Source organism: Salmo salar, chromosome ssa02 (assembly GCF_905237065.1).
Source record: "Salmo salar chromosome ssa02, Ssal_v3.1, whole genome shotgun sequence".
NCBI lineage: Eukaryota > Metazoa > Chordata > Actinopteri > Salmoniformes > Salmonidae > Salmo > Salmo salar.
This window is the reverse complement of record NC_059443.1, coordinates 22,641,710-22,667,641: the sequence shown is the minus strand read 5'-3', so window position 1 is coordinate 22,667,641 and position 25,932 is coordinate 22,641,710. Positions and strand designations below refer to the sequence as shown.

The window sequence follows — 25,932 nt, the reverse complement described above, 5'->3', positions numbered from 1 at the left end:
GAATTCAAAGTCAACAGGACTTGTCATCTTTTTAATTACAGCATGTCAATATAAAAGCACAAGGACTGCCAATGACATTCATGCCAATATCAAGAGAGTCCTGTTTCTATCAGGTGAATAATGTGTGGGGAAAAAAATCTATGAGTAGCAATTCAAAGCTAACCCTTTTTCCTATGTTACCTAATATTTGTTTTCACAACTTTGTTATTGTGTAGTAACATACATTCTACCACAGGTTTGTTGTGTTGACTGGCTGGATAGGGCAGTGGAAACACATTGGTCCAGTCTCTTGGCTGAAATCCTGCTTGAAGTTTCCCTGGATGCTGCTCTTGGTTGTGTACTGATGTATCTCTATTGATATTCCATGACAGAGTATTCTCAGCCACGGTTACTCGTAAGGACGTGTTCATCTGAAAGAGTCATTCCTCAGATCCTGATTTTAGAACACCTTCATGCTTTCCCACACGTTTGCCTAATCTTCCCTCTTTCTCTCTTTCCCTCTCTCGCTCCTTGCTTTTTATCCTGTTCTTCCCTCCGTGCTTGGAGAGTCTCTCCGTTCCTAATGGGAATGACAGACAGACGCTGTGGAGAGAAAGACAGAGAGATGGTGAAAGAAAGAGAACAGGGACACTGGAGCACCCCCCAACCCCCACAAACATCACCCGCTGAACCCCTTCCCCAGCTAGACCCTCCAGCCCCCCTTCAATATCACCAGACCATATCCCCCCCAAACCCTGGATGAACCTGATAGATTTACACCAAAACATCCCTCTCCCTTTAAGTAGGGGTGTCCAGAACTAGACTCCCAGTGAGCTGGAGGGTCTGTTGGCTTTTTTCCAACCCATCTCTAACACTCCTTATTCAGTAGAGGGTTGGCCCACCCTGATTTAGGAAAACCTACAGACCCGTAGAGAGCTCAGTCTCAGTCTCAGTACGGCAGTGTTAGTGTGCTGGGCCAGAACAAAACCCTGCACACCCTGTGTGTCTCCGAGAGCCAGGACTGAATATACAGTGAGCCCTAATGCCTCCCTTGGTCTGTCTGTGGCGCTCCAACACAGATTACTCTGTAATTACCAGGGACAATGGGTGTGGTACCCCACTCAGCATCGCACCACAGGTGTGCTCACACACACACACACACACACACACACACACACACACACACACACAGATAGGCCTACAGCAAACAGTGGAAATCTACCAGGATTAGGCAAAATACCTGAACAGGGCATTATATGGTGTAATATGCTATGACTCATATGGCTGATGACGTCAAACACACACGAACACACACACACATACACACACACACACAAGAAGGGATATTAGTCCTAAGAGGTAAAATCTATGATATTTTTTATCTTGATTTCTCAATCAGTGTGTTACCTTATTATTATTATCATTAGTATTATCATTATTATTATTAGCATTATTATTAGCATTATTATTATTAGCGTTATTATTATTATTAGCATTATTATTATTAGCATAAAAATGTCTACTTAACACCTCAGCTTGGAAAGAGAGAGACACTTTGAGGGGACTGGGAAAGAGGGTTCAAGTAGATGAGAAGGATTAGAGGCCAAAGAATGAAAGAGTTGGCGGTTGAAAGGACAACAAGTTGCTGGGGTGTTGGAGGGTGGCGGTTGAAAGGACAACAAGTTGCTGGGGTGTTGGAGGGTGGCGGTTGAAAGGACAACAAGTTGCTGGGGTGTTGGAGGGTGGCGGTTGAAAGGACAACAAGTTGCTGGGGTGTTGGAGGGTGGCGGTTGAAAGGACAACAAGTTGCTGGGGTGTTGGAGGGTGGCGGTTGAAAGGACAACAAGTTGCTGGGGTGTTGGAGGGTGGCGGTTGAAAGGACAACAAGTTGCTGGGGTGTTGGAGGGTGGTGGTTGAAAGGACAACAAGTTGCTGGGGTGTTGGAGGGTGGCGGTTGAAAGGACAACAAGTTGCTGGGGTGTTGGAGGGTGGCGGTTGAAAGGACAACAAGTTGCTGGGGTGTTGGAGGGTGGCGGTTGAAAGGACAACAAGTTGCTGGGGTGTTGGAGGGTGGCGGTTGAAAGGACAACAAGTTGCTGGGGTGTTGGAGGGTGGCGGTTGAAAGGACAACAAGTTGCTGGGGTGTTGGAGGGTGGCGGTTGAAAGGACAACAAGTTGCTGGGGTGTTGGAGGGTGGCGGTTGAAAGGACAACAAGTTGCTGGGGTGTTGGAGGGTGGCGGTTGAAAGGACAACAAGTTGCTGGGGTGTTGGAGGGTGGCGGTTGAAAGGACAACAAGTTGCTGGGGTGTTGGAGGGTGGCGGTTGAAAGGACAACAAGTTGCTGGGGTGTTGGAGGGTGGCGGTTGAAAGGACAACAAGTTGCTGGGGTGTTGGAGGGTGGCAGTTGAAAGGACAACAAGTTGCTGGGGTGTTGGAGGGTGGCGGTTGAAAGGACAACAAGTTGCTGGGGTGTTGGAGGGTGGTGGTTGATGCCCCTGTGAAAGAAGGGAGAGGGGGGGAAAAGTGATGAAAGCAAGTAGAGATGGGGAGAAGAAGAGTGAGGAGTAGAGAGAGAGAGTCAATGGGCTCTTTGTCATCAAAGAACTTGTTTATTTTCAAGCTTGCCACTCCAACCGTCAGGATCACACCATCTCTCTGTCTGTCTGTCTCTGCCTTTCTTTCTCTCTCCTTCTAGGGTCAAGTTTTAAGGTCTCTATCATCTTCAACCAATTTGATGTTTGTCTGTACGTATGTCCTTTGTGTCAGTCAACATTGTCCAGCAGGAGAATTCCTCTGTAGTCTCCCTACCTGTGGCATTGGCATGCGCTCTCTACACAGCTTCCCTGTGTGCATGTTCAGTCTCTCACCATTCTTCTACTCCTTTATCTCTCTCTCACCCGTCTATAACGGCCCCCTTTTCAGTATTCTCTCACTTTCTCTCTTATTCTCTTTCATGTTCACCCTCCATCCTCTCTCCCTTTCCCCGGTCTCTTTCTGTCCCCTTTTCCCTGTTCCTCTCTCCCTCCCTCTTTCTGCCTCCCCTTTCCCTGTTCCTCTCTCCCTCCCTCTTTCTGCCTCCCCTTTCCCTGTTCCTCTCTCCCTCCCTCTTTCTGCCTCCCCTTTCCCTGTTCCTCTCTCCCTCCCTCTTTCTGCCTCCCCTTTCCCTGTTCCTCTCTCTACCAGCTGGTATTTGCACATGAGTAATGGGATTACCACAGTGAACGTTGGAGCAGGGAGAGAGAAGGGGGGGAAGTCACAGTGGAGAAGACATAACACAGAGGAAGAGAGAGGGGCAACAGTAGGGAGGTTAAGGTGGGGAGAAGAAAGACTGATAATTGAGGAAGTAAACAATGCCGGATATTCTGATGATTGTAACGGAATGTCACAGATTGAGTTTTGCCAGTGACATGCAAAGAATCCAAGCATGCACAAACACACACACACAATACGTGTCCTAGTATACCCACAGAAGTACACCTGACTCTCTTTTAGAAGACTGCTTCTATGTAGCACTGGCATTCCAATGCATGCCAGCTTAAAACCAGCCCTGGGCACTATTTCCATCACCCTAGAGCTAGACAGAAAGCCACACATTTAATGTAGGATTACCATGGCAATGACCGAGCCAGTAAAGAACAAAAAGCTCATTTTGCAGTCTGTAAAGTCTGGAAAAAGTGTGCAGGGTGGACCGTAATAAAATGGGGAGGATGGAGGTGGAAAGAGAGGGTAATGTGAGCACTGGAGAGAGGCACAGAGAATGTGTGTTATATTAAACCAATGTCTGGCAGTGTGTCAAGCCTGTAATACACTGAGTAAGAGAATTAAAGGTCCAATGCAGCTGTTTTTTATCCCAATAGCAAATCATTTCTGGGTAACAATTAAGTACCTTACTGTGATTGTTTTCAATTAAAATGGTAACAAAAAAAAGTAACATATCTTTTTAGTAAAGCGCAATTTCTCAAGCAAGAATTTTGCTAGGACTGTCTGGGAGTGGTCAGTGGGGAGGGGGAAACTGAAAACTAGCTGTTATTGCCAGAGAGTTTTGGAACTCTCATTCTTACTGGTCTATTAACTAATTTACGCTGGTAATGCCACCAGGCAGGCCAAAACTTCCTCCCGCCAAAACAGGCTCAAATTTCAGGCAGTCTTATCAAACGGCTCTAACACTAAAAAGGTATTATAATTTTCACAGTATTATTCCAACCTCATAGTGTGACAGTACAGTATGTACAGCATAAAACACAGGAAAATCACATTTTGGACTGCACTGGGCCTTTGATGGCAGAAAGACCATGTTCATTTAGCCATTTAATCATCGTCGCCAAACCCACTGGCTCCAGGTCATCTATAAGTATTTGCTAGGTAAAGCCCCTGGTCATCTCAGCTCACTGGTCACCATAGCAACATCCACCGGTAGCACGCGCTCCAGCAGGTATATTTCACTGGTCATCCCCAAAGCCAACACTTCCTTTGGCCGCCTTTCCTTCCAGTGCTCTGCTGCCAATGACTGGAACGAATTGCAAAAATCACTGAAGCTGGAGTCTTATATCTCCCTCTCTAACTTTAAGCATCAGCTGTCAGAGCAGCTTACCGATCACTGTACCTGTACACAGCCCATCTGTAAATAGCACACCCAACTACCTCATCCCCATATTGTTGTTTATCCTCTTGCTCTTTTGCACCCCAGTATCTCTACTTGCACATCATCATCTGCATATCTATCACTACAGTGTTAATGCTAAATTGTAATTATTTCGACTCTATGGCCTATTTATTGCCTTACCTCCCTACTCTTCTACATTTGCACACACTGAACATAGATTTTTCTATTGTGTTATTGACTGTACGTTTGTTTATGTGTAACTCTGTGTTATTGTTTTTGTCGCACTGCTTTGCTTTATCTTGGCCAGGTCGCTGTTGTAAATGAGAACTTGTTCTCAACTGGCCTACCTGGTTAAATAAAGGTGAAATAAAATAAATAATAAAATCAAGACATGACACTGACAGGAGTAGCAAAAAAGGAGAGATAGAAAGTAGGAAGTTCATTTGGGGGTTTTAAGGTCGCACTGGGTGTGGGCAGAGACAGAGAGCGAGAGAATGTGAGCGAGGCAGAGAGGGTATAAAAGGAGAGAGAGGTATGCCTGGCACTGTGACAGTTGCTATATTGAGCACAGCGTGTGTGTTGACAGTGTCTCCTGTATCTCACAGAGGAACAAACTCTTCCTATTGGCACAGCTGTGAGCTTCCCTTCTCTCACCCTCCTACTCCCCCTCTCATTCCTTCTCTCCCCCCTCTAACCCCTCACTGACCAAATTGTTCTCACCCTTCCTCTCTCAAAACTACCTCTCCCCTCTCCAATATTGTATCATCCTCTACCTCCCTCTCTCCTTTTTATCCCCTCTTACCCCCCTTTCTTCATGTATTCCCCCTCACCCTATCTCTTCTACACATGTCATAGCAGAGCTAGAATTAGATCAGACAACTGTACCCCTTTCAGATGAGCTGGCTGGGTGAGTGAGTGAGTGAGAGAGGTCTGAGTCAGATCCAATCAGTGCTCGCACCTCGCCCCTTCTCCCATCCCCATCACATCATCAGAGCAGGGCCAAAGGGCCACTCACCCCCTCCTACTGGATTACACCCCTTTCATCACCCCCTCACCCCACTACCAAATGAAACTCATGCCCTGTTCATCTCATGCTCTCAGAGCCAGTCGGAGTGTGTTCAGATAGAATGGTCTAAGACTAGGAGGCTGTGGTTGGGACCCTGATCCTTCTGGTTGTGCTGTGTGGCATCATTGGCATGTAGACAGCAGGTCTGTGGGTGGTTCAGCTATGTGTCATAGTGTGACAGGCCAGTAGCAGTGTCAGTCTAGGGGCGGGCTGCTCTCACTGGAACATGGAACTACTGTGTTCCACTGGTGAGTCTGGTGTGTGCTGCCCTCCCTCACCCGGGCATGGCTGTGGGTGGTGTAGTAATGTGTCATAGCTGCAGGGGTGGGTTGTGGATTCCTCTCGTGTGTGAGTTTGTTGTGTGTGCTTTTTTTTAAGTTGAAGTTCTGTACAATGGGTTCATTTGTGGTGGGTGCTGATGTAACATGTTAGTAATGTTCAAATTGATTTATTTCCTTTGTAGATGTTGTATTGTGGAGAGTTATGGTGTACAGTAAATGCTAACAAAACGAACATATTAAGTTGACACTGTATAGCATACTGTGTTTAGAATTGTGCTAAATGTGTTTATTGTAAACAAAGTCTATGCCCTACTGTTGGAACCAGTAGGTCTCCCCCTCCAGGTTGGGTGCTGTTCTGTAGTCCTGGAGTGTGTTCTGTTGGTATGTCTATCAGTGTTGTAGGGGTACAGCCTTGGTTTCAACACAGCTACTTACTGTTCTGGAGTAGATTTCTCTGTACTCTGGCTGTGTGAGTGATGTGTAATGCCTGGGTGGATGGGTTTCCCTGTTGTACCCACTCCGTGTGTGGTTCTGCTTGTGTGTGTGTGTGTGTATGGTTGTGTTTGTGTTTGTGTATGGTTCTCTCTCTCTGTGTGTGTGTGTGTGTGTGTGTGTGTGTGTGTGTGTGTGTGGTTCTGTTTGTGTGTGTCTGCGCATGTGTGCCTCCAGTCTTGTGCCCACTGTGTGGATGAGAACGGCAACGTGCTTCCAGGCCCTCTCTGTGCCCACCCTAGTCACGCGTGATCTGCTGCATGTACGGTGAGGGGGTGGGAGCAGCAGGAGGGTGCTGACTGAGACTCAGCGTGAGTGGAGGAAAGCATTCAGAGATGACTGACAGTTGCTACAACCAATCTATCCTTTCAAGGACTGAGAGGGAGCAAGTCACGATATTATATTCAAACTTGGGTTACCTTTGCTACACATTTGGATCCTTACCATCCTAAACAGGGCATCGCGGAGTAGGTAAGGGACCTGACGACCTTTAAATTGGATGCGCTGATTGACACACTGGCAGACTCCATCGGTCAATATGGGCCCAGATTGTCACCATTGTAATATGATCCTATGTACACAACATGATCAGTGAGTCATTGTGCGGTGGGCGTCAGAAAGCTGCTGTCACACTCACACACTGTTACCACACAGAGTCCTCCACCTCCTACTGTTGCACATAGACACGACACACACACACACACACACATATGCCACGCACAACACATACACTGGCAAACACACTCAGCATGCGCACGCACAGACGTACAGAGAGCGACAGACGGAGAAAGGGCCAAACACAGTCAGTGATGTTTGTCAATCAACAGATGTCCTATGACTCAGTAGAGGACAGAAAGAGAGAGAGTCAGACTCCTCTCCTCTCTGTCCAGGTCTGCTGCGTGACTACTGCTCATCTGCTGGGTTTCATCAGTTGTTGGTCTGTCACTGATAATCAGGTCCAGGCCTCCACCTAGTGGTGGTCTACTGCTAGAGCATGTTGAGCTGACACCTAGTGGTGGTCTACTGCTAGAGCATGTTGAGCTGACACCTAGTGGTGGTCTACTGCTGGAGCATGTTGAGCTGACACCTAGTGGTGGCCTACTGCTAGAGCATGTTGAGCTGACACCTAGTGGTGGCCTACTGCTAGAGCATGTTGAGCTGACACCTAGTGGTGGCCTACTGCTGGAGCATGTTGAGCTGACACCTAGTGGTGGTCTACTGCTAGAACATGTTGAGCTGACACCTGGTGGTGGCCTACTGCTGGAGCATGTTGAGCTGACACCTAGTGGTGGCCCTACTGCTAGAGCATGTTGAGCTGACACCTAGTGGTGGCCCTACTGCTAGAGCATGTTGAGCTGACACCTAGTGGTGGCCCTACTGCTAGAGCATGTTGAGCTGACACCTAGTGGTGGCCCTACTGCTAGAGCATGTTGAGCTGACACCTAGTGGTGGCCCTACTGCTAGAACATGTTGAGCTGACACCTAGTGGTGGCCCTACTGCTGGAGCATGTTGAGCTGACACCTAGTGGTGGCCCTACTGCTAGAGCATGTTGAGCTGACACCTAGTGGTGGCCCTACTGCTAGAACATGTTGAGCTGACACCTAGTGGTGGCCCTACTGCTAGAGCATGTTGAGCTGACACCTAGTGGTGGCCCTACTGCTAGAACATGTTGAGCTGACACCTAGTGGTGGTCTACTGCTAGAGCATGTTGAGCTGACACCTAGTGGTGGCCCTACTGCTAGAACATGTTGAGCTGACACCTAGTGGTGGCCCTACTGCTAGAACATGTTGAGCTGACACCTAGTGGTGGCCCTACTGCTAGAACATGTTGAGCTGACACCTAGTGGTGGTCTACTGCTAGAGCATGTTGAGCTGACACCTAGTGGTGGCCCTACTGCTAGAACATGTTGAGCTGACACCTAGTGGTGGCCCTACTGCTAGAACATGTTGAGCTGACACCTAGTGGTGGCCCTACTGCTAGAACATGTTGAGCTGACACCTAGTGGTGGCCTACTGCTAGAGCATGTTGAGCTGACACGTAGTGGTGGCCTACTGCTAGAGCATGTTGAGCTGACACCTAGTGGTGGTCTACTGCTGGAGCATGTTGAGCTGACACCTAGTGGTGGTCTACTGCTGGAGCATGTTGAGCTGACACCTAGTGGTGGCCCTACTGCTAGAACATGTTGAGCTGACACCTAGTGGTGGCCTACTGCTAGAGCATGTTGAGCTGACACCTAGTGGTGGCCCTACTGCTAGAACATGTTGAGCTGACACCTAGTGGTGGTCTACTGCTGGAGCATGTTGAGCTGACACCTAGTGGTGGTCTACTGCTGGAGCATGTTGAGCTGACACCTAGTGGTGGTCTACTGCTGGAGCATGTTGAGCTGACACCTAGTGGTGGTCTACTGCTAGAACATGTTGAGCTGACACCTAGTGGTGGCCTACTGCTAGAACATGTTGAGCTGACACCTAGTGGTGGCCTACTGCTGGAGCATGTTGAGCTGACACCTAGTGGTGGCCTACTGCTGGAGCATGTTGAGCTGACACCTAGTGGTGGCCTACTGCTAGAACATGTTGAGCTGACACCTAGTGGTGGCCTACTGCTAGAACATGTTGAGCTGACACCTAGTGGTGGCCTACTGCTGGAGCATGTTGAGCTGACACCTAGTGGTGGCCTACTGCTGGAGCATGTTGAGCTGACACATAGTGGTGGTCTACTGCTAGAACATGTTGAGCTGAATTTCCTTTAAGACCTTCAGGGTTATCACAGTGCTAGAACAAAACAATGCCAGACAAACATTCTAAAACAAGAGCTATAATAGAGATGAGAAAGTGATCTAGAGATATTAGAGTGTACTGTACTGTTTTAAACACACCAGAGGCCAGGATCATCTGTACAGTTTTGGTCTCCTGTTTTTATTTGGATGAATGAAACACTTTCAGTTACAAAAATGACTTTAAATGAACAACACTGTACTATGAACAAGCAGAGATATTTTTCTTGTTTTTTGTTTTTGTTTTAAAGATAAACACAGTAAAAGGCTAAGTTGCTACCACAGGACGAAGGGAGGGAGAGACAGAGAGAAGTGAGAGAAAAGAGGACTGCTCACAGGATGGTAGAACAAATGATGGGAGGCAGGATGAACACACACACACACACACACACTAAACAGATAGGGAAACAGACAACAAAGGGTGAAGGTCGGACAGGGGGAAATGAACTACATGTTGACTAACAGTAAATCCCCAATCAAGCCAATGTTTACAAACCTGTTGCTTATCTAACAGATGAGATACATTTTGAGGTACGCACAAGCACACACACACACACCTTGGGGACTTATTTCCACAGAAGAGTTATAGCAGTTATGACCGTTTTCCCTCCTTCCTCCATTTATTAACCCCTCCCCACAAACCACCATCAGATACAATCCCTTCCAAAGAAGTCTGGAATTCCCTGGAAAAACTCTCCTTAACGACTCGTACAGAATTCTCCCACAAACATCACATTTTCGGTTGTAACATGTAGCTCTTCCCTCTGCCCAACGAACACAGAGAGCGACATGGAATACAGACAGACAGGAATACAGACAGACAGACAGTGGTAAGCGACAGACAGAACTAAAAGGACAGGGTCAACAAACTCAGAGAGGATCATGGGATCATCAGAATTACTCTGGCAGCACGAGCGAAAAGGACAAAACTCAAAAAGGATCAGAACAACTACAGAGATACCAAGAGAAACGTCATTATCGTCTTCATTATCATCATCGTCTTCATCGTCATCATATTTACGAGAAGCTTAATGTAATTTTGAAATGACAAATAATTAAAAATATACATTTTTATCATCATTATCTTAATCATCATTATTATTATCATCTTTGATATTTCCCTTAGGATAGCTGAGGTCAGAAACTGGATTACTAGGTGACAGGGGTTTAAAGCAGAAAATATATGAATAGACAAAAAGGAGAGAAAGAAAGAGGGATGCAGTGGCTGTCTGTGAAAGAGAGGAGGAATGTCGAACTCTTTGGTTTTATTCTGTACGATCGGACTTTGCTGTCTTGCTTAAGGAACTTTGGACTGAAGCTGTATTGTACAAGAGAGAGAATGAAGACAGAAGAAAGGATGAAAGAGAGGGAGTGTGGAAGTGAGTAGGTTCAAGGAATATCAGTCATCCTCTTTTTTTGTTTTCTTTGCTATTGTCTTTTTGTCCCCCTTTGCTTTCTCCTGCCTTGACATCTACACTATGTTCTGTCATCTATCAGTAAACATTTCACAGTTTCCTTTGTTTCTCGTTTGACACGGCTGCTGAGGTGCTTCGCTGAGACTACAAGGAATTAATCCATGAACTGAGTCAATGTTGTGATGTTCAGACTGTACAAATGTACAAAATGGTTAATGCCAAAAGTCTGGAGTAAACTAGACTAAACTAGACTAAACTCTGCTGTGATAATGTTGACCCAGGCTATAGTAGAGGGAGTAGGATTTGTTGCCTTTAGGTGCTGATCTAAGGTCAGTTTTGTGTTCTGCCTACACTAATAGTTATGATTAGGGAAAGGTTAACAGATCCTAGATCTGTGCCTATGGCCAGGTGACTACTCAGTCTAGAGGAGAGGTGTAGTCTCTGAATGGACAAATCACATTTTATTGGTCGCGTACACATATTTTGCAGATGTTATTGCAGGTGTAGCGAAATGCTTATGTTCCTAGCTCCAACAGTGCAGACACTGGTAAACAGCAGGGTTTTAGGGAGTGAGTGCATGGTGCCGTATCCAACAGTAGGGCATAAACTTTGGTATCATTCTCTTGGGGGGTATCCCTACTGAAAGGACCTACACTTTACATGTGATCCCTAAGACCCTGATATCCGCAGAAGCAGCATCCTACCAGGACGTAGAGGACCTAAACTGATTTACACCTCATTATAGAAGAAAAGTGCAAGGGAGAAAGAGAGACTTCCACCTTGGGGGAGTGTATGCATGCGTCACCTAGCGACCACAGTCTCAGCCCTTCCCCAGTCACCTACCCCTCTGCGCTCGCTGCCACACACATCTCTGACGGACACAACATCCAGTCAATAACCTAAACAACACAACATCCAGCCAATCACCTAAAGACGCTGGGTACCCAGAGGCTAGCTAGTAATAAAGCTTTGTGTTAAGGAGTAGGACAAAGTTGCTCCATAGACACTGACCTAAGGCCAGTGTTATGTGCCCTCAATGGTTAAGATTAGGATTTGGAGGAAGGTAAGCTGATCCTAGATCTGTGCCTATGGAAAACTTATACTTGGAGAGTGTTTCGTTTCAGCAGGGAGGGAGCAGTAGAGGAGGGGGATGGAGAGAGGGCTGTACAGAGCGGGGGGTTGTTCTTCAGACCAGAAGGAGAGGGAGGTGTGTGGGGGAGTGGACTGGGAACCACAGCGAGAGGGCTGGCATACAACTTGCTACCCAAAATGTCTCCTGATTTGGATGGGGCACAGGAAATGTGACCTTTGACCCAATTATTTACGTTTGAACTCTGCCGGACCCAAGCCTCGCTCTGGCCATCCATGGTCACACTCACACACACACACGTACACACAGCCCCACCCCACACCCTGATCCCCACACGAACCCTGCTTTTTAAAAAAAAGCTTTCATCTATTTGGTTTATCATCAGAGTATATGAGGTATATCTCTCTTTAACCTCCTACAGTAGATGTGGAAAACAAAACCTACCAACATAACAGAAAAGTAAAAACAGAAAGAAAAGAAAACATGTCCCTCTGTCACGTTCCTTTGCCCCAGTCAATGCATCTTCTAACTCGTTTTTTGGTTTGGTAGCTGTTTAAAGCTTTCAGTGTATTTCTCATGAGGAGAGGAGAGGTTGTGAGGGAACAGCACTGTATCTTTAAGAACAATCTGCCTGCCTGACCATCCCTGTCAGCGGAGCTCTCTTCCAGAAGCGTTGGGCTATATTCAAACATACAATATACTATCTGATAGGCAGCGCTGACGAAGCGTACATCCGGGATATAAATCCCTCTAACCTGATTGGTCCAAAGCATCGTAATGGGAAAAACTCCAGTTCTAAAGCTTTGAGATTTATTAATGCAATGTTTTAAAAGTTTCACTCCTGACTGGTTTGATCCCACCTGGGTGGGGGTCTCCAGTAACAATCCTGGACTGTAGTAAGGCTGTAGAGAACCCTACTGAGGCTCCCTATCCCCACTTCAACTAAACACAACATCACAAGACCGCACGTGAAGCCAGAAACACCCAGATGCTCTGTCCCTCTCATCTCACCAGTCATTACTCATCAATCATACAATAAGGACATCACTAGTAATATCATTATCCTTAGGACAATTAACCCCATATTTAGGATAGACAGCATTCAAAACCTGAAAACATTGAATTGCTCAAATTTACATCAAAATGAAGCTGACGTTCCTATTCCCATGACCTTTCCCTGCCCTGCAATGCCTGACAAAACGCTGTTAGGTGGTCGTACTGAAGTGCTCTATGTAGACACAGTGCTGCCCCCTGTAAGCTCACCCCATCCTTTTTAAAAGAGTCTCAGTGAGCTCACCCCCACCCCTTTAAGAGCTTTAAGTAGTCGCAGTGAGTCTGTGGTCAAACTGACCATGTTCTCCTAGGCCCCGTGAGACCTGTGGTTTCATGTATCTGGTTTGAAGAAGTGAGAAGGTACTTCAGCAGGATTTTTGGTCACAGCCACGTAATATATATTCTAAATATATACTCCAAAATATGTCCCCTGTAAAAAGACTCTAGAATAAATAAATAAACAAATAAATAGTTAGAAGAAATCAATATAAGCTTAAATCAATCAAACTTAAGATGAATAAATAGTACAATCAATCAAAAGTCCTAAATGATTCGACAAAGAAAAATAAACCAAATATATATCAAGAGAGAGTAACATTTTTGGTCTAAAATCAAGTCATTATTATCATCAATGTTTTTTTAAGATATTTTTTGTATGTTTTTCAATACATTAGCAATAAGTAAGCATTAGGACATAGATCTTTTTTTCTACAAAATCTATAGAAGCACTAACAGATACATTCCGTCTAAGAGTTAATGTTGAGGAAAGGTTTCACCTCGTGGTTAGAACCCCCACATCTAAAATAGATTCATTCATTATGGATTCTCATTTGACAACTGTATTTCTGTGTGTCAAACCAAATACTCTTTGGATGCATTTTAAACTCTACTGTAAATTTTTGCCGAAGTGTGTATGTGTGAGTGTGTATGTGTGTGTGTGTGTGTGTGTGTGTGTGTGTGTGTGTGTGTGTGTAAAAGTGCGTATGTGTGTAAAGTACGAGTGTGTGTAAAGTACGAGTGTGTTTGTGTGTTTGTGATAACGGGGGTAAATGTGCAAGAGAGGACATCTTTGTAAACTCCACTGAATTCTTTCTATAGTGCGTGTACACACATCACACACACATACACAATATCACACCCTCACACAACGCACATACGCACACACTTCAGATAAATTGACACAATCATAAGTATGAGCCCTAATGCAACGACAGGGACGGCAGTTGGACCATCTCTAGTTTCTTCCTGCCTTTTTGGTTTGGTTTGGTATTTGGTTTGGTTTGGTATTTGGTTTGGTTTGGTATTTGGTTTGGTTTGGTTTGCACGTTTAGCTTTGCAACTCTTGTTTTGGACTTTTTCTGCGTCTTTTTTCTGTGAAGACAGTCAGTTTTTTTTTTTATCTAATAAAAATCTGGAAGCAAAATTTTCACAGTATTTTTCCAACCACCTGATAAAATCTCTAGAACAACTAGGAAAAAATAAGGAGCTGTTGTAATAAGTGAATACGTTATTATCCCAAATGAGTAAGCACTAAAGAACAGCACATAAACAGCTTCAAGAGACACAGCAAACAAATAAAATACAAAATAAACCAACAAACAGGAAAAATGTAAAAAACTGACTTAGAAGATTCAGTTCAATGAGGTCATTAGAGATTTCTCCATCCAGGACCAGAGAAGAAGAGCTGAGTTTGGAGTGAAAGAAAGACAGGGGAGAGGGAGGGAATCTGTCCGTTCTATCCATCAATCTATCCATTCATCTGTCCAGCTGTGCTACACAGTTTAGAGAGGGCCACTGAAGCCCAGTTAGTTGGATAACAGACAGAGGTGTCAGCTCCAGTCTGTAAAAACCTAGACTTGTCCTCCTCCCCTCATCCCCCCCCCCATACATATTTGGTTGTGTTTCTTTTTGGTTTGTTTCTGACGTTTTTGGTTTGTATTTTTGGTATCCTCTTACAAAAACTTGACATCCCCTCTTTCTGTATGTTTGATCCCATCGCACCCTCCGATCCCCTCCCCGTATGCACCCCTTTAATGTTGGGTGAGTGTTCTGTCCTTTTGAAGTGACCCTCTCGGGCATAAGGAGATGGAAGGGGTCAACTAGGGGGGTTCAGCGGGAGGGGTAGGGTGTGTCCCCAACCCCTACAGTATGTGAGTGTTAATGTCATGGCTGACTCCTCTGAAGAGTAACAAATGCTTTGGTTTAAACGTGTAATAATGGCAGGGTGGAAAATGACAGTGAAAATGGGATGGATGGAGGGATGATGAACAATAAAAACAACATATATTAAACATTAAACAGGTTTTGATCTCTGTTTCTCTACTGCGTGTCGAGACAGATGGCTGATTGACAAGGTAAGACAGACCTGTCCATGACTAAACTAACATTTTTATTAATTTACCTCTTTCTTGCCTCAATGTTACTAGTTTAAATCTCCAATCATGCTCAATTTCATACTGTCACCATGGTGGATTGGCCATTCACAAGGACTACATTGAGTCTAAGTCTAATATTATTTCATCAAGTGAGTCATTTTGTTGTGAGTAATTACGGAGAGAGGTTTTTATCAAGGCTGGAAACTGCTACACTAAGCCTGATCCCTTGTTCCCTCTTGTCTCTTATTATCTCTGACAACATGAAGTAAATGGCACAAGATGATGATATTGATGACGATGACAGACTCCAACTATTGGAAAGCAAGGGGGAGATAGGATACAATACTTAAAGAAGCAGTGGTAGGAAAACACAAACTACACACCTGTAAGCTTGGCTCGTTCAGTATCAACCATTTATAACAATCTAAAATATCCCACAGAAACAACATAATTGCAGTGAAAGTGAGTGACAGACATGATGGGTGGATGACTGATCAGATGGATGGATGAATGTGATCGGCTGTGGATATCGTGTGTGTGTGTGTGTGTGTGTGTGTGTGGCAGAGTGCTGGTCCTGGATAGGATCAGTATGTACAAGTCGTTTGGATAAAGCTTTTCCTTCCGTATTTTTGGTTTCTGGGATATTGGTATGGTTGTTGTTTTTTTGTCGTTGTGGGTTCGTTCCTCTTCTCCTCCTCAGGTACATTTTTGGTTTAAAATCCTCCTCCCATCTCCTCCTCTTTCAGACCTGCAGCTTTTCAAAGAAAATCGTCCACTTCTTTTATCTGTCCTTGCCACCATTCCCCAAAAACACACAGTAATGTTTATTTTTGTAATTTTTGGTTCACACGATTCGACGCATATCTCTACTCCTGTTAATTGTCATTGGTTTATTTTCCTGGGAAAGAAAGAGAGACAGAAAGGAGAAGTGCGATATCACTCAGTATTGACTAAACAGTCCCACGATGCCTCCTCCATCACTTTGGATAGATAAAGATTTTTGGTTTCAATCTTCCTCTTTACCCCCTTCTCCCCCTTTTCACTTCTGACTCCCCCCCTCTCCTCTCTTTCATTCTGTGTATTTTTGGCATTGAAAGACGGGGGGAGAGAGAGAGAGAGAGAGAGAGTGATAAAAGAGATAGCTTTGGTTGAAAGGCGAGGTTGTCGTTTCCTCCTTTCTCCTCCTCCTCTCTGATTGGCGCTTGGCTGTGTCACTCAATCTTAGCCCCTCCCAATGAGGATGGGCTGTGTGCCAATTCATCGAAGTCGCAGGAAGAGGCGGGGCTGGAGCAAGGGGAGGGGGAGCAGGGGGTGGGGCTTATGCTACTGGTGGAGGGGAAAGGGGAGGGCTGGGATGCTTTGGCTACGGCAGCGCTGATCAATCCAGCACCAGGATTTTGGCCCATGTGGAGGAAAGCTGGGTGGTTGAGGAAGAAGGAGGACTGGAGACCCCCTCCCTGCCCCCCTGCACCACCCAGCAACACCTTACTGCCCCCCTCAAGACTGGAAAGGGGCAGCTGGCCACCACTGGCTGCTAGGGCTGAGAAGGGAGGGAGAGAGATGAGAGTTAACGTCAATATACCTACTGTGAAATAACTACATTTACTATAGACTTTACTATCGAGATGAAATGAAGAAGCGGATGAATGAGAGAAAAAGAATGAAAGACAGACTAAAGACACACACACACACACACACACACACACACACACAGGGATGAACATGTTGGAGTGATGGGACATCCCTGTCATAGCCCTGCTCTCCAGTTTCTTCCATCAGATGATCTATCATTCATCTCATCAGCTCTAACTGTCCCTCTCATCATCTCTGTCATTCTTTCTGTCTAGCATTCATTAACATTACTTACCTTTATTATGACTTTGTACCTCAAATTACTGTCCCTGCCTCTCCCACTTTCTCTCCCCCTGTCTCTCTCTCTTCCTCCTTTTATTTCCCTCTTCCTCTCTTTTCCCTCCTTCCCTACACCTCTCTCTCCCTCTAACACACCTTGTATAGTAGCCAGAGGGTTGTTGCTGAGGAGAGCTTGGTTCAGAGCCTGGTTCCCTGTGTTTACTCCCATCACAGTGTTCCTGTGTCACACACACACACACACACACACACACACACACACACACACACACACACACACACACACACACACACACACACACAGGAGGAAAGCCATTTACATACGCAGGAGAAACGGAGAGAGAGAAGCAGGTTTAGCAGCAGAACAGACAGAGGACAGACTCAGGGACCTGAACACAGACACACTGCAGGAGAAACCCACAGGTCAGATACACACACACCATCTTGATTCATATCTTGTTTTTATGAGCTACGAATCCAAATGCTTGTTTGTGGACCTTGTGTTTGTGTGCGGACGATCATATTCCTGTAAGAGAGAGTGTGTGTGTGTGTGTGTGTGGGTGTACAGTATAGGTACGTGTGTCTCTGTTGTCTTCACCTCAAGTTTGCAGCAAAATCGGTGATGTAGTTAGACACGTCACCATTCTTTTTACCCATACGCCATAAGCTGTGGACACAAAACACACAGTCACACACACAGGTTAGAAAGTACTGCTGCACAGAAGTAGCAGTGTCACGGATCAGTGTGTGTCAATCATGTGTGGGTGTGATTAACATTTGCTGCAAACTGCAGGTGAACTGAATACTGAACCAATGGTGAAGCACAGTAGCCAAAGTGTACACATTGTATGCAGGTGCATACTCACCCTGTGTTGAGACTCAGTGTGCTGTGGCTGGGAGGGGCTGGGCTGGCTGTGCTGCGAGGAGGAGGAGGAGTCACTGGAGAGGAGGCGGAGCTGAGAGATGAGTGGGTGGGACCACTGGGGATCAGAGGGGAGAACGATGACATGGTGGTCAATGTGGTGCTGAGGCTGGTCACTGCCTGGGACAGCTGACTGGACAGCTGACTGGACATCTGATAGAGAGACAGGTGAGAAAGAAAAAGAGGGGGAGAGTGTATATTGAAAAGAGTATCTATACTTAGCTTTATCCAATAGAAAAAGGGATAAATGGGATAGGATTATTAATGTGTAATAGCAAAGCACTAAAGCAATGCAGGTTGGGTAGTACCATCTGCACATTGGAACAGGGGGTGCAGAAGAACATCCACTATGACATGCGGGACACACCATTCATATAGGGCGGAGAATTGTGATGGCTAAGGTTGGGAGAGGGGGATCATGCGGGTCAGGCCATACCATGTGTGGGCTGTAGCAGGGGGGTTTGTGCGTCGGTGGGGCTTGGGGGGGGCTGGCTGGGCAAGGGAGGGGTGGCACTGTTGGGGTTGATACGCTTCTCTTTCTGGCGGCGGTTGCAGAACCACACGCGGATCACCTCCTTCTCCATGCTGAGCTGGTCCGCGATACACAGGATCTCCTCTGAGGTAGGCTTCTGGTTCTGCTGACACACGGGAGAAACAGAGATGGACACATTAGTACTAATACACACTTAGCCTTATATCACCTCACTGATATCACGGTGATATAGTGTTCTTCTGAGGGCAGAAACTGCAGAACAAGCCGTGTAGATGTTATGTCAGCTTAAGATTTATGTCTCCTGTATGACAGTGTTATGAAGGCCTCAGTGATTGAGGACATTTTTATGTTTGTGCTTTTCTAATAACCAATTTCTGTGTTCATGCAAGTGACTGATTGAACAAATCCTCACTATCAGTAGCTGAAATTTGGCAGTACGCCCAGAAACTTGTTTTGAGAAAGGGATATCTGGGTTTCAAGGTCTCAGCTTAGAGAGAAGAAGCCTCGTGAGGTATTGGTCTGTCACATGCATGACCCAGTATTGGTCGGTCACAAGAAGGAAGCAAACGTTAATGATGAATGAATTATGAATGATGAATAAGCTAAAATATGCAAATATAACCTGTCTGTATATAAGAGAACTAACGGGACTGCCCCGGGTTGAGCTCCTGATTGACATGTGTACTTGGGGCATTGAGTTGGTTGGAACCTCTTCAGCGCGTTGATAATAACCAATGATTAATTTAAGATTGACTTCCAGTGTCCCTGTGTAGAATTTCCACGACAATTTGTCATGTCTCTCACCGTGATGAAGGCTCTCTCCAGGGCCACGCGGACGTTAGTCTCGATGCTGGTTCTCTTCTTCCTGCGTCGGCCCGGCAGGCCCTCGAAGCCCATCGAGGAAGAGGACAGAGAGCTGGGGCTTGGCATAGTACTGTCTGTGGACATGGTCTCTGTCAAACAGAGAGATTGATTAGTGGGATGATTTAAAATCACACAAACTGGTATCCTCATTCTACAGATATATCTTCATTAACTCAAGGTTACATTCAATCAGATCCAACCCACATGTAACGAGAGTGTTCAGAGGCGACATCAAACGAAGGGTTTCACTTTATGCTGATGACTTGCTTCTCTATATCTCAAACCCCGATGTATCCTTACCCATTGTGCTATCTGTTCTTAATGCATTTGGCTAGTCTCTGGTTACAAGTAAAATCTGAATAAGTGCAAGCTTTTCCATTTAAATGCAGCAGCTCGTAACTACCCATTACACACATTTTCTTTCAGAGTAGTTCTCATGTCATGTCATGGACAAATTTGACAACCTTTTTAAGACTAATTTTACTCCTCCTTACTCTGGTGGAGAAAGATTTTGAACGATGGTCACTACTCCCCCTATCATTAGCTGGTCGAATTAATTCGGTTAAAATGAATACCCTTCCTAAATTCTCCTACCTCTTTCAATGTATACCTATTTTTATTCCCAAATCTTTTTTACGCAAACTAGATTGGATTATCTCCCACTTCATCTGGAAGTGTGAGGGGCATGGCCCTACCTAATTTACAGTTCTATTATTGGGCTGCCAACTTCTGTGTAATTCAGTACTGGATTCGTTCAGATACCCAACATATCATTCCAGCATGGTTGAAGATAGAATCTTCCTCATGTATGCCATCTTCACTGATTGCTTTGGCACATTCCCCTATTCATTCTACTACTAAGCTATACCAAAAACATTTTAGTAAAAACCACTCTCAAGATCTGGAACCAGTTTAGACTTTGGTTTGCAAACCTGTTCATTAATGGCCCCTCAGAAATCACGTTTTCATCCATCCCTGTAGATGGAACCTTCAATGATTCAATGATTTGTATATTGACGGGACGTTTGCATCGTACCAACAACTCTCAGCTAAATTCCACCTTCCGAATAGTCATTTCTTTAGATATCTACAAGTGCGCAGCTTTGTCCGTGACATGACCTCTCAATTCCCCAGTCTTCCTGTGGGCCTCCCACTGATGCATTTATCCCACCATCCCCAACAGTAAAAGGTATTATTTCTTATAGCTATGATCAAATTTCCTCTCTTCACAATCCTTCATTCTCAGCTATTAAAACTTTATGGGAACAGGATGTAGGTGATGAGTTGACTGATGACACATGGGAAGGTATTCTGCACCGTGTCCACTCCTCTAATATTTGTGCCAAACATGGTTTGATCCAATGCAAAATCCTCCACCACACTCACTGGACTAAACTCAGGCTTTCTAACATCTATCCTGATGTTCACCCTGTTTGCGACAGGTAAACTAGCAAGTTCCTGCTTCATTAATACGTATGTTTTGGTCCTGCTCTTCTCTACATAACTAGTGGTCTGCCATCTTTGATACCATATCTAAAGTATTACAGGTACCTTTTGCTCCTAGTGTCATGATCTCATTATTTGGGGTAATACCTGATACTATAACACTACCAAAACACACATCTGACTTTGTAGCCTTTGTTGGCAAGAAGGTTGATTTTACTTCTGTGGAATTCGCCCTCCCCTCCCTCTCATTTTGTGTGGATTGTATGTAATGTATGTTTTGTTATGAAAGTATTACTTAAGTCTTTTATATTTTTGTATGGGTGTATACATTCCTACCTCATTGAAAAAGCATGTTTCCGTGGTATATCGAATGTATAAAACCATATGTGCAATGTACTGTATTTCAACCATTGTTTACTGTAACTGTGAAAGAAAATACCAATAAAAAGAGTTACAGATTAATGCAACTGGTTAATTAATGGTTAATTAATCACCTGATTTATTGATTGATTCAAAGTGTCATACACCTTTCTCCATCACCAATTTCCTCACCTCCTCTCTCTCCTCCCGTCCTCTCCTCATCCCCCACCCTCCCATCCTCCCCCTCCTCTCTCCTCCCCTCCCGTCCTCTCCTCATCCCCCCACCCTCCCATCCTCCCCCTCCTCTCTCCTCCCCTCCCGTCCTCTCCTCATCCCCCCACCCTCCCATCCTCCCCCTCCTCTCTCCTCCCCTCCCGTCCTCTCCTCATCCCCCCACCCTCCCATCCTCCCCCTCCTCTCTCCTCCCCTCCCGTCCTCTCCCTCATCCCCCCACCCTCCCATCCTCCCCCTCCTCTCTCCTCCCCTCCCGTCCTCTCCTCATCCCCCACCCTCCCATCCTCCCCCTCCTCCCCTCCCGTCCTCTCCCTCATCCCCCACCCTCCCATCCTCCCCCTCCTCTCTCCTCCCCTCCCGTCCTCTCCTCATCCCCCATCCTCCCCCTCCTATCTCCTCCCCTCCCGTCCTCTCCCTCATCCCCCACCCTCCCATCCTCCCCCTCCTCTCTCCTCCCCTCCCGTCCTCTACTCATCCCCCACCCTCCCATCCTCCCCCTCCTATCTCCTCCCCTCCCGTCCTCTCCCTCATCCCCCCACCCTCCCATCCTCCCCCTCCTCTCTCCTCCCCTCCCGTCCTCTCCTCATCCCCCCACCCTCCCATCCTCCCCCTCCTCTCTCCTCCCCTCCCGTCCTCTCCTCATCCCCCCACCCTCCCATCCTCCTCCTCCCCTCCCGTCCTCTCCCTCATCCCCCACCCTCCCGTCCTCTCCCTCATCCCCCACCCTCCCATCCTCCCCCTCCTCTCTCCTCCCCTCCCGTCCTCTCCTCATCCCCCACCCTCCCATCCTCCTCCTCCCCTCCCGTCCTCTCCCTCATCCCCCACCCTCCCATCCTCCCCCTCCTCTCTCCTCCCCTCCCGTCCTCTCCTCATCCCCCCACCCTCCCATCCTCCCCCTCCTCTCTCCTCCCCTCCCGTCCTCTCCTCATCCCCCACCCTCCCATCCTCCTCCTCCCCTCCCATCCTCCCCCTCCTCTCTCCTCCCCTCCCGTCCTCGCCCTCATCCCCCACCCTCCCATCCTCCCCCTCCTCTCTCCTCCCGTCCTCTCCTCATCCCCCATCCTCCCCCTCCTATCTCCTCCCCTCCCGTCCTCTCCCTCATCCCCCACCCTCCCATCCTCCCCCTCCTCTCTCCTCCCCTCCCGTCCTCTACTCATCCCCCACCCTCCCATCCTCCCCCTCCTATCTCCTCCCCTCCCGTCCTCTCCCTCATCCCCCACCCTCCCATCCTCCCCCTCCTCTCTCCTCCCCTCCCGTCCTCTCCTCATCCCCCACCCTCCCATCCTCCCCCTCCTCTCTCCTCCCCTCCCGTCCTCTCCTCATCCCCCACCCTCCCATCCTCCCCCTCCTCTCTCCTCCCCTCCCGTCCTCTCCTCATCCCCCCACCCTCCCATCCTCCCCCTCCTCTCTCCTCCCCTCCCGTCCTCTCCTCATCCCCCCACCCTCCCATCCTCCCCTCCTCTCTCCTCCCCTCCCGTCCTCTCCTCATCCCCCCACCCTCCCCTCCTCTCTCCTCCCCTCCCGTCCTCTCCTCATCCCCCACCCTCCCCCTCCTCTCTCCTCCCCTCCCGTCCTCTCCTCATCCCCCACCCTCCCCCTCCTCTCTCCTCCCCTCCCGTCCTCTCCTCATCCCCCCACCCTCCCCCTCATCTCTCCTCCCCTCCCCTCCCGTCCTCTCCTCATCCCCCACCCTCCCCCTCCTCTCTCCTCCCCTCCCGTCCTCTCCTCATCCCCCACCCTCGCCCTCCTCTCTCCTCCCCTCCCGTCCTCTCACCTGCATCATTGAGCCACTTCTCCAGTAGTGGTTTGAGTTTACACATGTTCTTAAAGCTCAGGTTGAGGGCCTCGAAGCGAGAGATGGTGGTCTGGCTGAAATCATTCCCATATAGCTTCCCCATGGCCATTCCCACGTCACCCTGAGAGAGCGAGGGAGGAAAACAGGGAGTTAGCACACACACACACACACACACACACACACACACACACACACACACACACACACACACACACACACACACACGACACACAGACACACAGAAAGGCGTACCTGTGTAAAGCCCAGTTTGATGCGTCTCTGTTTGAAGGTGCGGGCGAACACCTCCAGTTCCTCCAGGTCACTGGGCTCCTCGGGGTGAGAGGTCACAGAGGACACAGAGGTCATGACCCCACTGCCCTCCATAGCCTTGTCTCTCTACAGGGGGAAAGGGGGAGGAAGAGGAAAGAGAGTGGAAGAGCAAGAGAGAGCGAGAATTATATAGCAGAAGAGAGGCGTTTACTGGATATGACAGCATGATGAGAAGAGATATTTGTTGGAAAGAGCCGGGCCTGTAGCCTCTCTCAAAGCCTGGGTGTTTCCTCTGTTGTCCTACCTGTGCTTGGAGCCCCAGCCTGGTGGGAGCGGACAGGAGGCTCCCTTGGTTTTGTTGAGGTAGCTGAATCAGATTTGGTGTTGATAGCAGTCCTGAGGAGTGAAGAAGTGAGGGAATCAGTAGGCCTGTGATCAGTTATGAACAAACAACACATGTAATATTCCACAAAGCTCCATGGTCGATCAGAGAATCCAATAGGCATTCTAGTATTAGACAGTTGAAGAACCTGTTAATGGTTGTTAACAGTTGGCACTTCTAAATAAATGAAATCTGTTTGTTGATAGTTGGAACATCTACAGCCCATCTTCAGGGCACTGTCCCAATAGAATAGAACCAGTGGTAGTGGCTAGTGCGAGGAGCCCACCTTGCTGCCCTTGGTGCTGTTGGAGGAGGAACTGAGGAGACTGCAGGTGGTGTCCTGGTACCAGAACCAACTGCTGCAGCTGCAACAACTGCTGGATGTCCTGCAGGGAGACAGGAGGACAGAACAGAGATCAGAGATGGAGAGAACAGAGGGGTGAGAGATGGAGAGAACAAAGGGGTGAGAGATGGAGAGAACAGAGGGATCAGAGATGGAGAGAACAGAGGGATCAGCGATGGAGAGAACAGAGGGGTGAGAGATGGAGAGAACAGAGGGATCAGAGATGGAGAGAACAGAGGGATCAGAGATGGAGAGAACAGAGGGATCAGAGATGGAGAGAACAGAGGGGTGAGAGATGGAGAGAACAGAGGGATCAGATGGAGAGAACAGAGGGATCCGAGATGGAGAGAACAGAGGGATCAGAGATGGAGAGAACAGAGGGATCAGTTGGAGAGAACAGAGGGATCCGAGATGGAGAGAACAGAGGGATCAGAGATGGAGAGAACAGAGGGATCAGAGATGGAGGGATCAGAGGGATTAGAGATGGAGAGAACAGAGGGATCAGAGATGGAGAGAACAGAGGGATCAGAGATGGAGGGATCAGAGGGATTAGAGATGGAGGGATCAGAGGGATCAGAGATGGAGAGAACAGAGGGGTCAGAGATGGAGAGAACAGAGGGATCAGAGATGGAGAGAACACAGATGTACAGAGAACAAATGAAAACAACCCCTTCATATAGAGACCAAGAGAAAAGACTGAAAGAACAGCAGAGCAACACAAGCAATAAAAGAAAAGATCAATAAAAACGGAGGATGCCAGACTGTCTCCTGTATCAAGACACTTCCCCACCTCTTCCCAGCCAGGATGTGCCTTGTGATTGGTTGTCGGTACCTGGGCGGTGAGCTGAATTGGCTGAGAGAGGGTGAGCTGGGGATGAGTGGGCGGGACAGGGACAGGTTGACCTGTCTGTTCCTGTGTGCTCTGTCCCTGGGGCTGTGATTGGCCCTGCTGCCCTGTCTGTCCCGCCTGCTGCTGCTGGGCATGTTGATTGGCTGCTGCGGCTGCCTGAGCTTGCTGATTGGCTTGGGCGGCTGCGTGGGCTGCATGAGCTGCGTGAGCTGCGTGAGCTGCGTGAGCTGCGTTGGACTGCTGAACAGACTGCTGCACAGCTGCAGCTAGAAGCTGAGCCTGAGCCTGCTGCAGTAACAACTGCTGCTGAGCCGGCAAGAGAGCTGTCAACTGAGAAAGGGACACCAAGCGAGAGAGAGACACAGAGAAAGAGAGCGAGAGAGGGACAGAGAGAGAAAGAAGGGGAGGGAGGATGAAGAGGGAGAGAGGGAGGGAGGGAGAGAGGGAGAGGGAGGGAGAGAGGGAAAGAGGGAGGGAGAGAGAGAGAGGGAGGGAGGGAGAGAGAGAGAGAGAGAGGGAGAGAGAGAGAGAGAGGGAGGGAGAGCGAGGGAGGGAGGGAGTGAGGGTGGGATGAAGAGTGAAAAAGTAGAGGAAAGAAAGAAGGAATAAAGCAGTGAACTCAAGCCAGACCATAAGCATGAGTCTGTGTTTTTGTGAGTGTGCATCAATGTGTGTTTGTTAAGCTTCTTCCTCCTTGTCTTACCCCTGCCAGTTGGGAGCCAGTCAGCATGAGCTGTGTGTGTGGGAGGGGCGTCTGTGAGGGGGCATGGCTGTGGTGGGGAGGAGGGCCCGGGGACATCTCACCACATTCTTCCATCTTATTCTGAGAGGAGAGAGAACGAGGGATACAGTTAAACGAAGCTGACTGTTCTGCTCTGTCTGCTGTGGTAACCTGCATGCCAAACAGGAAGGTGCCTGCCTTTTCTTTAGAAACGAGGGCTAGTCATCCCTTCTTCCTGGAATGGGCATGTCCA

General features: G+C 47.6%; 1 protein-coding gene across 16 annotated transcripts in view; it reads right to left on the bottom strand.

Annotated features, from left to right (window-relative positions):
- Positions 1-9,311: 9,311 nt before the first annotated feature.
- The window catches only part of LOC106576414 (POU domain, class 2, transcription factor 2), a 103,783-nt gene continuing 87,162 nt past the window's right edge, over positions 9,312-25,932 (bottom strand). For 9 of the 16 annotated variants that reach the window (XM_045700518.1, XM_045700498.1, XM_045700496.1 and 6 more), the window contains 12 exons: positions 25,662-25,781; positions 24,941-25,288; positions 24,052-24,151; positions 23,688-23,779; positions 23,366-23,509; positions 23,093-23,234; positions 19,219-19,367; positions 18,358-18,559; positions 17,866-18,074; positions 17,598-17,666; positions 17,138-17,220; positions 9,312-16,670 (listed from right to left, as the gene is read on the bottom strand). In XM_045700518.1, the coding sequence (XP_045556474.1) occupies positions 17,649-17,666; positions 17,866-18,074; positions 18,358-18,559; positions 19,219-19,367; positions 23,093-23,234; positions 23,366-23,509; positions 23,688-23,779; positions 24,052-24,151; positions 24,941-25,288; positions 25,662-25,781 (1,524 nt within the window). In that variant the 3' untranslated portion in view covers positions 9,312-16,670; positions 17,138-17,220; positions 17,598-17,648. The remainder of the gene's footprint in view (positions 16,671-17,137; positions 17,221-17,597; positions 17,667-17,865; positions 18,075-18,357; positions 18,560-19,218; positions 19,368-23,092; positions 23,235-23,365; positions 23,510-23,687; positions 23,780-24,051; positions 24,152-24,940; positions 25,289-25,661; positions 25,782-25,932) is intronic. The other 7 variants (XM_014153678.2, XM_045700542.1, XM_045700486.1 and 4 more) reach the window with 6 other exon arrangements.